Source organism: Larus michahellis, chromosome 11, assembly GCF_964199755.1.
Source record: "Larus michahellis chromosome 11, bLarMic1.1, whole genome shotgun sequence".
In the NCBI taxonomy this organism is placed as follows: Eukaryota; Metazoa; Chordata; class Aves; order Charadriiformes; family Laridae; genus Larus; species Larus michahellis.
This window is the reverse complement of record NC_133906.1, coordinates 10,162,785-10,176,612: the sequence shown is the minus strand read 5'-3', so window position 1 is coordinate 10,176,612 and position 13,828 is coordinate 10,162,785. Positions and strand designations below refer to the sequence as shown.

General features: G+C 60.8%; 1 protein-coding gene across 12 annotated transcripts in view; it reads left to right on the top strand.

Annotated features, from left to right (window-relative positions):
* ABLIM3 (actin binding LIM protein family member 3) overlaps positions 1 to 10,838 on the top strand; it is a 56,385-nt gene extending 45,547 nt beyond the window's left edge. For 3 of the 12 annotated variants that reach the window (XM_074603794.1, XM_074603793.1, XM_074603792.1), the window contains exons 10-22: positions 178 to 333; positions 1,505 to 1,534; positions 2,113 to 2,242; positions 3,134 to 3,232; positions 4,635 to 4,685; positions 6,025 to 6,144; positions 6,392 to 6,456; positions 6,805 to 6,952; positions 7,643 to 7,672; positions 8,114 to 8,172; positions 8,680 to 8,745; positions 10,080 to 10,160; positions 10,582 to 10,838. In XM_074603794.1, the coding sequence (XP_074459895.1) occupies positions 178 to 333; positions 1,505 to 1,534; positions 2,113 to 2,242; positions 3,134 to 3,232; positions 4,635 to 4,685; positions 6,025 to 6,144; positions 6,392 to 6,456; positions 6,805 to 6,952; positions 7,643 to 7,672; positions 8,114 to 8,172; positions 8,680 to 8,745; positions 10,080 to 10,160; positions 10,582 to 10,695 (1,149 nt within the window). In that variant the 3' untranslated portion in view covers positions 10,696 to 10,838. Of the gene's footprint in view, positions 1 to 177; positions 334 to 1,504; positions 1,535 to 2,112; positions 2,243 to 3,133; positions 3,233 to 4,634; positions 4,686 to 6,009; positions 6,145 to 6,391; positions 6,457 to 6,804; positions 6,953 to 7,642; positions 7,673 to 8,113; positions 8,173 to 8,679; positions 8,746 to 10,079; positions 10,161 to 10,581 lie in introns of all 12 variants that reach the window. The other 9 variants (XM_074603791.1, XM_074603790.1, XM_074603797.1 and 6 more) reach the window with 6 other exon arrangements.
* Positions 10,839 to 13,828: the final 2,990 nt, after the last annotated feature.

Genomic DNA, 13,828 nt, shown 5'->3' with positions numbered 1-13,828 from the left:
TCCTCTGCCCCTTCCTGCTGCTGCCTCTTGGGCATCTCCTCTTACCTCTTCTGCTGCTGGTGTGACGGTGGGCTCTCTCTGCTCTGTGCCGGCTCCGCACTGTGTGCTCCAGCCTCCCCTTCTTTCTCTCCTCCTCTTCCTTTCTGTCTCCCTGTCTCTGTCTCTCCCTCTCCGTAGGCTAAAGTGGATAATGAGATCCTTAATTACAAAGACCTGGCAGCTCTTCCCAAGATTAAAGCCATCTATGAAGTGCAGCGTCCCGACCTCATTTCCTACGAGCCCTATCACAGATATACATCGGATGAGACGCTGGAGAGATATAGCTATGGGGAGGTACTGAGCCTCGATACGCCCGGTGCTGGGCTGTGCAGGGAGCTGGGCCCCAGTCTGGGGCAGTGGGGGAAATTGCATACGGGTTTGCTCGCTCCAGTGGGAATGCTGCAGGGAGGCAGGAGTCAGGGTAAGACCTCTCCTGGAGGCTCTCCGTCACTGGGAAGAGGGCTGGAAGGGAACCTGTGATGCTGCTGCTGTAGGGTAAGAAGGAAACCAGCGACCTTAGCTGATCGCCGCACCCTGCCCACGCTGTGCCACAAGCCCGACGTGCAGGGACAGACGGTGCAGCGGGGGAGGAGATGTCACCCTCAGGAGCGAGATTTCAGGGAGCTCACCCATCGCAGCCCACTGCATGAGAGGAGGGCAGGCAGCACGCGTGCATCCCTTCAGGCTGGAGGGACAGACGGCTGGCAGGACAGCCCAATGGCGCAGCCCAGAGCCTGGCCCTGGCAGCCAGTCGTCCTACACGCGAGGTTTCTGCTCCCCGTTAGCTGGAGTGGGGAGTAAGGCTGGCCCAGGCCACCCAGCCCTGGCATGGCATCTCTGGAGCACGGCAGGGCTGCCCCTGTCGGGTGGAGGTGGGAGGGGGCTCGGTCAGTGCGTTTGTGCAAGCGTGTGATGAGATGATGCCCAGGCAGCATGTGGCATGGGACTCCCCTGCCCTGCTCTTCCCCAGGGCAGGCTTGGGCTGGATGATTTCAGTAAGTCTGTGGAAGAAGAGGGTCTGAGCAGCTCACACAGAGATGGGGGAACCTGAGGTGGTCCTGGAAGAGGACTCTGTAATGGCCAGCAGTAATGTCTCTTACATCTCCAGTCCCAAGGCTTCTCACAAGCCTGCCTCCCTCCAGTTCACCCAGTGACAGTGCAGGCAGCATGGCCATGGCCCCGCAGCAGCCTTCCCCCCTTGCAGCTGCATGCGTTGAGGGGCTCCACTGAGGTCTCCGAGGAGGGGCGCAGGCTGCCGATTCGGGAGGTGCCATCCTCACGCCAGCCGCCCTCCCAGCCACGGGCGTCCTGCCATGGTTTCACTCTGGCTGTGCCCCTCGCTGCCTGGCAGCTGTGATGGGAGCTCTGTGGGACGAGCTGCTGTGGGACCTCGATCTCTCACTGCTCCCCTTAACTGTGTGCTGTCTCTCTCTCTCTTCCCCCCTTTGCCTCCTGCTGCCTCCAGTCCCTGGGGACCCTCTCCCCGTACTCACAGGTAATGCCCCCGGCGGGCAGCGAGGGGTCTGTCACCTGCTGCCACCGCAGGGTGTCCCTCTGCCCAGGGACCACTGGGGGTCTGCGGAATGTCCCCCTGCCCAGGTGCTGTTCCAGGGTGGGGGGAGATGGGGGAACCTCCAGGAGGGTCCTGTCCTTCAGGCCCCGGGGAGAGCAGTGTGGAGCCCTCCCTGGCAGAGCGGACCCGGAGTATGGCTTCTGCCCCGTGGAGGGGGACACTCGAAATTGGGAACAAGCTCAGGGGAAAGGGATGTTTCCAGGGAAAAGGGTGAAATCCTCTGGCTGGACACCATCACCTGGTCCCAAACCTCGGGCTTCGCTGCCTGCGCTTTGGTGGTGGGGAGGCAGAGCAGCCTGGGGACCCCCTCCAGCCACAGAGGACACGCATGCTGCCCAGCCTGTCACACCGCAGAGCATGCACCCTCCTGGGCGGCCACAAGCACAGGGACACTCAGCCACGGGACACCTCCCCACAGGGCTGGCAAGGCACTGACCTGCCTCATCCCTCATCCCACCAGCTCTAACTCTGCTTCTCTGCACACCTTTCCCGGTCCCCAGGACATCTACGAGAGCTTTGACACCCGGCAGAGGCGAGCTTCCAGCCCTGGCTACATCGACTCCCCCACCTACAGCCGCCAGGGCATGTCCCCCACCATCCCGAGGTCCCCCCACCATTTCTACCGCTCAGGTGAGGATTTCAGCTGCAACCCCAGACTGGGCTAAGAGCAGACTCCCAGGTGGAATGGGGATCACCAAACTGTCCCCTGCTTCTCGCAGGGGACCTCAGTGGTCCCTCCTCTGGCAAGCAGGCAGGAGGCCTGGAGGGTCTGTGGGGGGCTGACAGCAGCAGGAGCTGTGGGGCAGTGACCAACTCTGCTGTGCACATCCTCCAGTTCCCTGACTCTCATCTCACGAGCAGCGAGGAGAGGCCAACGTGGGCTTTGTCCTGGCTCAGACCTGAGCTGGGGCTCATGAAGGATGGGGTGGGGAGGGAGGTGACCCCCAGGTCCAGTGAAGACCCCTTAGTTGGCTTGGTAGCTCTGGGAGGGATGTGCACAAGAGTGCTTGTGCCCAGCCAGTGCTGCACGGGGGCATCCTTACACACCCACACACGTGTGTGCACACCCTGGAGCGTGTTGGGGGGGAAGCAGAGTGTATCTGTGCCGTGTTTCCTGTCCTTCGGAGCCGGGAAGGAACAACTGGGATAATCCGAGGTCAGTAAGTCCGGAGGTCCCGCATTCCCTGAGCTATCCCTGCGCTGCACTGCCAAGGGCCCGTCACTGTTTGCCTCTGCAGCACGCTCAGCTTTCCTCTCGTGGCAGCGGGGCAGCCTGCTGCCCTCTAACAGCACCCGCACACGGGGATTCCTCTGCATCTCACCTTCCTCAGGAGATGCGGGAAACCTCCCCCTGCTCCATCACGCCCCATCCTGGACCACGGACTGGTGCACGTCCCCCTCACCCCCACCACGTGGGTCTCCACCTGCTCTTCTAACACCGCTGCATTTAACACCCGTTTTCTTCTGCCTCTTGTTCTCTCTCTCGGTCACTTATGGCTGCTTCTGCTCGGCACCGCGTAGGCACCGAGAGCGGGCGCAGCTCCCCCTACTATAGCCAGTTAGATGTGAGGTCCTCCACTCCAACCTCATACCAAGCACCCAAGCATTTCCACATCCCAGGTAGGCTCTGGAGCACCCCGGTCCCTGGGGAAGCGCCGTGTCTGTGGCATGCCCGCATGTGCCGTCCCCCCTGTGTCGCATGCGTAGCTCTGCCGCCTGCCTAGAGCCAGCTGGCAGCAGGATCTACCCCTGGTAAAGGCCATCCATAAACAGGACCTGCAGCTTGAACCCTCCTCCCTCCCCATCACCACCTGGACGTCCCAGAGCCGCCTGGAGTTTGCTTGATCCTTGCAACATCCCTCTTCTTCCTCTTCCCTGACCTTCCTCCACCCCCCCAACACGAAGATGAGTCCCCTGCAGAGAACCTGCCCCCTCCCATGCCTCCCCCCTCCCAGGATCACGAGCCGAAGCGTGTCTGCCGGAGGCCTTTCCGCACCCATCCGCTACAGATGACTATTTTATACTCCCCCTAGGGCCCGCTGCTCCCTCCCCCCAGAGTCTTCTGGGCTTGCCAGATGCCTGCTCCCCTTCTGCAGGGATTGCAGGGGGCCACCAGGTAAGGGCCACCACCCACTCCCAGCCACACAGAGCCCACGGGGATGGGGACGGAGTGGGCAGAAGGGGAGAGTGGGGAGGGAAGCAGGCAGAGCTGCCCATCCATCCTTCAGCACGTGCAGTGGTGCCAGAGCCCAGACCACCCTGCTCAGCTGTAGGCATCTCCCACTGCCCTTGTCCTTCTCCAAAGCCTGGAACCTTCCACAGTGTGTAGCTGATGCCCTGGGACAGCACCGTGAGGACACCCAGAGGCTCCCCACCATGGTCCCTTGCTCCCATCCCCTCCCTGCCAGGGTTTGGCCCCACCGCCTGCCCTGCCTTGCCCTCCTGCTGACAGTCGGTGGTTTATGGATGGCCCCCTCCCTGCTCCGCCAGCTCCGCTGCCTGGCCCCTGTGCGGGGGCTGTAGCTCTCAGCACCGGGCTCCAGCTCGCTTTCCCTCCCAGCTCGCTCTTTTCTCTCTCCGCTGCGGAAAGAGGCTTTGGCTGATGTTGTTTCACCCCAGGTAGATTGCAGGTGGTTCTGCCAGGCGCTGGCATCCTGAGAGCCTGCACCAGCGCAAGCCGTGGTGCGTTGCTGCCGGCTGGCAGGGGTGGCTGGTGGTTCCTGGCTGTGCCGGCCACCCCGCGGTGCATGCTGACGCTGGGGCGCTCACTGCATGTCCTCCGCGCGCACCGCTGCCGAGGGCAGCGCCCGGACCACGCTCCTGCTGCCCGTCCCGGAGCCGTGGCTTGGTGCTGCGCTCCCATGGGACGTGTGGACCCAGAGGCGGTTGTGTGACGGAAACGTGTGGGGACAGCATCTCCTGCAGGACCTCTGTCCTGGCCGCTCTCAGCACACCCACGCTGACCTCCCCTTCCTCCCTTCTTTCCTTCTTTCTTCCCTTTCTTTCTTTCTTCTGCCACCAGCTGCTGGTGAGAGTAACATCTACCGGAAACCCCCCATCTATAAGCGACACGGTAGGGTCTGCCCGCCGCACACCGGGCTCTGCTGTGTGGGGGGAGCGGGGCAGGGTACCAGTGCGGGGCTTGGGCTGTGTGAGTTGTGTTTAGGGGCAGGGTGGGAGGAGGGAGCAGGTGGCAAGGGGAGATGCTGGGGTGCTGGGCTTTGGTGATGCTCCTGCTTCCCCTCCAGGCAGCAGAGTGCAGGGTTCAGTGGGAGAAAAATGCAGCTTCGGACCACATCCCTGGTGTGAGGGATGGAGGTGAAGGCTGTCAGCGGCGCCGGGGACAGAGATAGCTGTGGGAGGGGGAGCGAGGCCATAGAGGTGTGGCAGAGGGGACAAGGGTGGCTGTTGTTTGCTGATGCTAGGAGGCAGAGCAGCCTCAGAAAGGGATGAAAAATGTGATTTGCAGTTTCGTGTGGAGCCCTGGAACCAAATCACAGCTCATCCTGGGAGGATGCTCCAGGGTGAAACAGACCTGGGGGGTGCTGGGGTGGGGAGGCACAGGGGTGTTTGGTGCCTCCCAGCGGGGCTGGCTTGCACTGTCCCTGCTTGCTTCTGTGTGTAGAGGGACAGCAGCTTCTGCTGAGCAGTAACTGTGTCTCCTCTCTCTCCCTGGGCTCTCCTTTCCCACCGCCCCGCTGCTGGCTGCACCCACTGCTGTAAGTAGCTGCTGTTGGCAGGGTCCCCTGCGCCCGCCTGGGGTGCTGGGATGGCTCTGCCACACAGCCTGCCCTTGGTCTCCTGGCCTCTGGGGGAAGGAACCCTTGGGTTTCTCACGTGTGCTGCCGAGGCTCAGTCCCCAGCCCGTGCAGAGCTCTGTGTGTGGCCGTGCCAGAGCCGGAGCTGCCGGGGTCACCCCTCTGCTCCCCCCGCTGCAAAGCCCACTGCCGCCTTCCCCTGGCTGTAACGTCTGAGAGCCCTTCCCCTGCCAGAACGGAGCCTTCCTGCGTCCCCTCCCGCCTGTGCAGTCGTAGCCCCTGGGTGATGGGACAGCCTGGGGCACGGGGAGATTAGTGGCACTGGGGCTGGGGCGCCGTGCAGGAGCCAGAGCTCATCGTGGTCCTCCGGGCTCTGAACCGTTCAGGTCCCTTCCCAACGGCCCCTCTGCCTGTCACTGTCCCCACTGTCTGCCTCTGCACCCTTGCCTCCAGGAGGTGTCAGCAGTTTGAAAATGGATTATTCCCAGCTCTGCTCTGTGCTGTCCCGGACATAAATTGCTGGGGGCCACTGGGGAGAGGGGAGGGAAGAGGATTCGCCTTCGTCCTGGGGTGGATCTTTGCAAGTCCTGCTGGTGGGAGGCAGGGTCCTTGTTACAGCTCTGCCTCATCCTTTCGCAGACAACCTCCCTGCAGCCACGAAAAGCAAAACCAGCGAAGACATCGCACAGTCATCCAAGTACAGCCCTGCCTACTCCCCGGACCCGTACTACCACTCCGAGTCGGAGTACTGGTCCTTCCAAGGCTCCCCCAAAGGTAACAGCCGCGCAATAGGCTGGGGGAAACCCATTCCTGCCCCCAAACCCGGCCATTCCCTGGGAGGGAATCCCCCCTGAGTTGGGTCTGGACCCAAAGTTGGGGTTGGGCCGAGATACCTGCCAAAGCGACCCCAAAATCCTAGCAGTCCTTGGGACTCAGCTGTTCCCATGCAGCTGGGGAGTGTCTCCTCTCGACCTGCCTCCACCTTCATCCCCATCTGACCCCTCCACGTGTCTCCTTGCAGCCCCCCGGGCCCGGAGGTTCTCGTCGGGAGGTGAGGAGGACGGGTACGACCGGGGCATGCACAAGGTGAGTGATCTCCCTGCCTTCCTGGCAGGGGACAGCCGGGAGCAAGCTGCCTCCATGGTGGTTGGCTTTGGGGAGGAGGCTCAGCCCAGCTGCGCCACCCAAGAAGGGGCCACCACCATCCCTGTTGCCCTCTGCTGTCTCTTCCCCCTTGGCCACCCGCAACACGGGGCCTGAAGGAGAGGGAGCGCACCCCACCCCGGCACCTTGTTCTTGGGGTTAAGGGAGCAGACAGGAGATGCCGAGTCCATGCCAGGAGGTGCCGTGCCATCGTTACCACGATGTGCCAGCGGTCAGGGAGGGCTGGGCAGGGAAAGGTGGGACGTGAAGTGGCTTTCCCTCCCTGCCCAGATCCAGAGTGGCATCGGCAGGCTGATCCTGAGGGAAGAGATGAAGGCTCGGTCCAACTCCTACACAGACCCCTGGACGCCCCCGCGCAGCTCGGCCAGCAGCAGAGAAGCCCTGCACACGGCTGGCTACGAGGGCTCCCTCAACGGCTGTAAGGACAACCCTGTCCGTCTGTCAGTGGCCCCAGCCCCTGTCGGGAGTTTGCAGGGGGTGGAGAGGGAAGAACAAGGGGACTGGGAAGGGGTGGTGGGAGAAATGCTGGGCACCGCAGTTGGGCTTGGGAGGCTCTTTTCCTCTCTGGAGGACTCTATCTGTTCCCTGTGCCCTGGCTGGGATGGGGCATCGCCCGGTGGGTGTTCGTAGTCTGTCTGGGCAGCCTGGTGAAGTGCCTCACCAGGTGGTCGAAGGGTCCCTTGGAAATCTCACAGCACAGCTGCACTGGTTTAGGCTCACTGCCTGTGTACCTCCTCATTAACAGCACATCTGGGATCTCTTGGCACCCCAGACCTGCTGGCTGTCCCCAGGGTTGCCGTTCTTGCTTGCAGTGCTGCCACTATGCAGCACCCAGGGCACCTGGCCCCCCTCCCCTCGGGGCTGCAGGGGGTCCCGGGAGCGTTGGGGAGGCTGGCAGCACAGACACCCCTGCCCGCCTCGTGCTCTCCTCCCTCATGGCACGTCTGCCCTCACGGAGCTGGGGCTATTCGGGGATGCTCAGGGATCCCCTCAGCCCCGCTGGGCTCCCGGGACCCCCGAGGAGGACCCGTGGGGCTGGCAGACGGGCACCTCTGCGTGGCGTGGGGCACTCAGTCCTCCCTGACACCCAGTTTTGCTCTCCTTGCAGCTCCCCGGACACACTACCTGGCTGACAGCGGTGAGTGTGTGAGCCCACAGCCTGAGCCCCCGTGGCTGTGAGGTCCAGAGCCTGAGCTGGAGGAGATGCTGGGACCGGGGGGGCAATGAAGGGAAGAGAAGAAGGAGCCCTTGAAAGGCTGGGCCAGGGTGGAGCTGAACCGGGGCAGAGCTGGTGGCAGTGCCAGGAGAGGACGGGTCAGAGAAACTGAGAGGAGATTGTGTTGAGCTGAAGGGTGAGGCAGGAGAGCTGCTGTGGGAAAGGGATTCTGGGGAGAGGGATTTCAGCACAGGAAGAAGCCAGGCTGGAAATGGGTTGAAGCTGGAAAGAGACAGAGCTGGGTGAATTTGGAGCTGGGCAGGGATGTGGGAGCACAGGGGTAGGTTAGCCCAGGGGTGCTCTCCTGGAGTGTGGGGCTCACCTCTGCCTTTTCCCTTATGCACCTTGGTGGCTTGTTTGCAGATCCCCTCATTTCCAAGTCGGCGTCCCTCCCTGCCTACAGGAGGAACGGGCTGCACAGGGTAAGTGCCTCCTGCCTGTGCTCTGCCGCTGCCAGGCGTCTCTGCACCCTTCATCGTTCTCCTCAGACTCCTCAAAGCCCCCTTTCAGGACCAGGGTGTCCCGCTCCCCCCTTCTCTGCATCCCTGCTGTCGCTGCTGGTCTGTGCCAATCCAAAATGACCCTTATTGGGGACCAAAGTGCCTTGTCCAGGCACTGCAGGACAGAGGTGCCTGAACACCCTGCCAGGCACATTTCAGAGGGACTCTGGTGTTGCTTCCCAGGATTAGAGCTTTGCTTTGTACCCTGGGGCAGCGACAGTTGGGGATCGGGAGATCTGGTACTGCCTCCGTGTGACCTGGGCTTGTCACTTCACCGCCTCGTGCCTCGGTTTCCCCACTGCCGTGTGTGGGAGTAGGTCCTTCTTTGGGGTGGGTGGGTCCCTTCCCTGCTGGGGCCATGGGAGGTGCTGTGCTGCGTGTCTGGAGGGTGTCCCCTCTCACTCCTCTCTCCCTGTGTCCCACCTGCAGCCTCCCAGTGCCGAGCTTTTCCACTACGACAGCACGAACGCAGTCAACTGGGGGATGCGAGGTAAGGCGCTGCGGGGCTGGGAAGCAGCGTGGGCAGGGGACCCTGTAGGCATGGAGCCAGATGCCGTGGGGCTGCCTACCCCACCACAGGCAGCTCTGGATCACAGAATCACAGAATCTTCAGAGTTGGAAGGGACCTCTAGAGATCATCTAGTCCAACTCCCCTGCTAAAGCAGGATTGCCCAGAACACATTACTCAGAACTGCATCCAGGCAGGTCTTGAAAATCTCCAGAGAAGGGGACTCCACACCCTCCCTGGGCAGCCTGTTCCAGTGCTCTGTCACCCTCACTGTAAAGAAGTTTTTCCGTGTATTTGAACAGAACTTCCTATGTTCCAACTTGTGCCCATTGCCCCTTGTCCTGTCACTGGGAACCAATGAAAAGAGTCTGGCGACATCCTCCTTCAGCCCCCCTTTAGATACTTGTATGCCATAATAAGGTCTCCCCTCAGCCTTCTCTTCTCCAGGCTAAAGAGTCCCAGCTCTCTCAGCCTTTCCTCATAAGGGAGGTGCTCCAGTCCCTCCATCATCTTAGTTGCCCTACGCTGGACCCGCTCCAGCAGTTCCCTGTCCCTCTTGAACTGGGGAGCCCAAAACTGGATGCAGTATTCCAGTTGTGGCCTCACCAGTGCAGAGTAGAGGGGGATAACGAGGTTCAGGCTGGAGGGAGAAGAGGGGAGAGAGGTGGGGGTCCCTGCAGCCCCGGGGGAGGATCCTGGCAGTGGAGGGGTCAGCGTGACTCATGTCTTTCCTGTCTTTTCTCTCTCTCTACAGAGTACAAGGTAAGATGCTCCCGCTCCAAGGAGCAGCTGCAGCTGGAGCTGCGAGTACCACCCAGAGGGAGTCCCAGAGACATGTCTGTGTGTCCCCAGGCCCTTCAGGAGGAAGCTTAGTCCTATGCCCACAATATCCTACCTTCATCCCCCAGCTGACAGCCCTGTCCCAGGACTGTGGGGCTCGGACCAGAGTCCTTCCCCTCCTGCCAGGGTCTCAAGCACTTGGCCAAGCACAGTTGTCTCCTGGGTGAGGAACAGAGAAGGGTGATTGTGCGTGTGGTTCCCTACTCACGCTTGTCCCTGGGTCACTCCTGGTTTCGCAGAGTGAGCAGGCTATTCCAGAGCCACTGAGGTGACTTAAGGTGGATTAGCGTCACCCTGAGAGCAAGTACCCCCTCTGTCTTGTCCCATCCAAGCGCTGGAGGCAGCTGTGCCTCCCAAAACCTGCTAAACATGGCGGGGGAAGACTTTGTCCTGGTCGCCCCCAAGGTCTCATTGCCATGTGTGCCCTAACTGTCCTTTTCTGGCTCTGGAGCTACCCCATGGTCTTCCTGTCCTCGTGCAGATATACCCCTATGAGCTGCTCCTGGTGAAGACAAGGGGGAGGAACCAGCTGCCCAAAGATGTGGACAGGACTCGGTTAGAGGTGAGGAGAGCCTTTTCCACCAGGGACAATCTCCTCGGGGCTCAGAGGGACTCGGTCCCATGGGTTGTCCCTTTAGCTCTGGCAGGCAGTGTGGGGCTGCGAGGGGCTCATGGACGTGTGAGGAGCATCTTCACAGCTCCCCAGGAGCATGCATGTGCCACCACATTGTCACGGTGGTCCTGCTGCTGTGCTGGCCGGGCAGAGCTGTTTCCCGTGCCCAAGGCATGAGGCATCTGGGTGCTCCCACTCTGCCTAGTGAGCGTTGATGGGGGTTGCAGCACCCCATCACACCCAGCTGGGCAGGGGATGCCGCCGGCCCCCCTCGCATGCCCTCCCCAACCACACAGCCCACGTGGTGGCCATTGGCCCCAGGTGGTGGCCACGGTCCCCAGCCCTGGCCCAGCATCCCCTCTCTCCCCAGCGCCACCTCTCCCAGGAGGAGTTCTACCAGATCTTCGGTATGACCATCGCCGAGTTCGACCGCCTGGCCCTGTGGAAGAGGAACGAGCTGAAGAAGCAGGCCCGGCTCTTTTAAATGCAGTGCACTATAAATATATACATACCTATAAATATATACATAGAAAGATCTCTATATTGCAGCTCTGTATGATTCTCGGTGCTGTATGTGGCAGAGGCGCCCTCTGCACCCCTGAGAGTGAATTGGAGTCTCGCAGATCATTTTATGCTCTTTGTTTTCTTTTCTTTTCCAACACTGTTTCTGTGTGCACCCTTGGCTTCTCCCAGGGGCTAAAGCCACGTGGGTCCCAAAGCAACTTGGCGTCTGTCACTGCTGCCCCAGAGGGGAGGATTTTCCTGGAGCAGCCACAGCGCGCAGGGCTGGGGGGGAATGGGGCTCTGGGCTGGGATGGCAGCATCCTATCTCCCTCTGCTCAACTGGTCCATGTGTTTACTTACGGGATGGAAAATGTCCTGGGTACATTTGTAGGAAAAAGAGATCGCACCATGGGCTCCTTATTGCCCTCCCAGCCTTTAACCTGGCCGTGCACTGGGGACACTTTCAGCTTCACCCTCAGGGTCAGAAATACAGAGCTTGGGGCAGGGGACAAGCGGTGGGGACCCCGTGGGGAGCAGGGTGCAGCCCCATGGGTCGAGGTGCCAGCCTGAGCCCTGATACAGCCTGAGCTGGTGGCTTTCCCTGCAAACCTGGTCTTGCTACAGAGGGAGCTTGGGAGGCTACTCCTCCCAAAGTGCCGGAATGGTGGCTTTCCAGGCTGTCCCAAAACCAAGCCCTTCTTAAATGAAAACAGCCAAAGCCACCTCCTCCCTTGGGCAGTTTCTTGCTGCACTTCAGGTTTGTCCAGGGCCAGGAAGCCTCAAGAGGGGACAAGTTCTGATGCCACCCAGTCCTGGGCCACCACGCATCAGGCCCTGCAGGGGTGGTGTGAGCACCTGGGGGTCTCGCCACCCCACCACCCATGTGAGCAGCGGTGGGAGCAGTCCAGCCGGGAGCTGGGGACAAGGCTGGGGCAGGGGATGCCAGTCCCACTAACTGCTGGCCCTTTTTGTGGGGGTTTTCCTGAGTTACCCCATTGCTGATGTCTGTCCCAGATGAATCCCTCTGCAACCTCCAGGAATTAAAGCCATTACTGGGAACATTCAGCATTCACTCCACTGCAGACTATTGGGATTTTTTTTTTTTTGCTTTTGCATATTGCGTTTTTTTAAACTAATAGGGTTATTTCCACACAAACATGTTTCCTGGTCTCATCGGTGGTGCTATGGTTTCCTATTTGCTTGTTTGGAACAATTTTCAGGCACACCGCAGGACGGAGCAGTCCCAAACAGGCCAGCAAGCCACGGGGCACCTCTGCAAGGGCTGGGTCAGCAGGGTTCCTCTGAGGGGACAGCGAAGGTCTCACCTTCACTGTGCCACAGGCCAGCTCTGCTTCTGCCTGGTCTGGGGGTCTTTGAAACCCTCCTGTCCTGGTGTCTCCCATCAGGTGGATCGAATGCGCTCCCTGCCATCAGCACCACCACCATTGGGTGCCGAGTCCGCCCAGCTTGTTGCCCAAAAAAGCCATCAAGGGGTTCCTTTCTGACGCAGGAGAGACTTACAGGGCCCCTTGCAGGGGTCTGCCAGGGTGCTCGGGGCAGGAGGTCTCCCATCAGCAGCAGCCCCCAGCTCCGGGTGCTTTACGCTGGTGTGGAAGGAGCTGGGGCCTGCAGTGGAGATGGCGATATTGCACTGGTAATTGCTGCCGTCTGCTTTAGTGCGGCAGTAAATAAACCAATTGTGTTTATAATAATTTCACCCATATAAACTACAGCTCCATAAATCAAGCTCAACCATTTGTGGCTATAAAAAAATTCCATCTCCAGCAGCAGTTTCAGTGATAAAGCCTGGAGGATATTATTATTAATAATAATAACACAACAGAGGGAGTCTTTTCATTTTCAAAGCATTTTATGGACAGTAACTAACTGTTCCCCACAACTACCTGCATGGCAAAGATGGGGAAACTGAGGCAGGGCTCATTGCTATCTCTCAGAGCCAAGGAAGCCTCTCCAGCCCAGGCCGGTCGGGGGCAGCAGACACCCCATGGGACCCTTGTGGGTTCCTGTCACCCTGGGGTGCGCAGCGAGCACCCATCGCGCCTGCCCTGGAAGTCACCACTGCCTGAGCCCACACTCTCCTTTGGCTACTTTGCAAGTCCCAACCACAAAGCAGGCGGAGCCCAGCGGGTGGCGGCGTTAGTGCCTCTGGCCACCTGTGGCCTGACCACAGCCCTGGAGGCGACCTGGTGTTACGAGAGGAAATGGGGATCGATCCAGAAGGGAGGGACCAGCAAACACGGGCCAGGCAGGGAGCAGCATCTTGGCAGGAGCTGCCTGGGGAGAGCGGGGCAGAGCTGGCTCCCGCTGGGCACGGGGCGGTGTGAGGGGGGCTACTGCCTCCGAATGTCCTGGGCTAAGAGTGCCCCAAATGGGGAAGCCCTGGAGGCCAGCTGCTAATGCATGTCTAGTGTTTCCATTACTGCTTTGCCAAGTGATAATTGGGTACGTGTGAAACCGAATCACATTTCTGTCGCAGCCTGCTGTCCCCAGAAGAGGGCTCAGCTGCAGTCTGGAGGCCATGAGGAATTGTCCTGAGGGTATCAGGAGTCACGGTCCCTGCTGCCACACGCTCTCCATGGGCAGGACGCTCCTTGCACACTCCACAAGTCTCCCAAGCCCCGGTCTCCCCTGAGGTCCTTCCTGGGGAGGGACAGTGATGGGTGGCATGAGCACCATGGCCAGGCAGAGGCTGGGCACATGAGGGGACAGCAGGAGGGAGCAGATAGGAAGGGGTTGGGGAGTAGGGGTGAGCGGGGAGGTGTAGGGTCACTGTCCTTGCTCAGTGCCGGGTCGGGGCGGGGGGCTTGGCTCTGGATCTTTGCCCAAACTGAAGTTGCCCAAACCAGCAACCCCCATGGGTAGGTGGAGGTGGCTTGCTCTGGACCCCCACCCTCCATGGGGGGATCTCCGGGTGCTGCCGCTGCTGAGGATGCTGGATGCCCTGCATGGAGCAGCACCTGGGGGACACGCATGCCCGGTGTAGGGCAGCACCGGGGGCAGGGGGAGATGCATGCCCGGTGTGGGGTATCACCTGGGGGACAACACACCCGGTGTAGGGCAGCACCGGGAGCAGGGGGAGATGCATGCCCGGT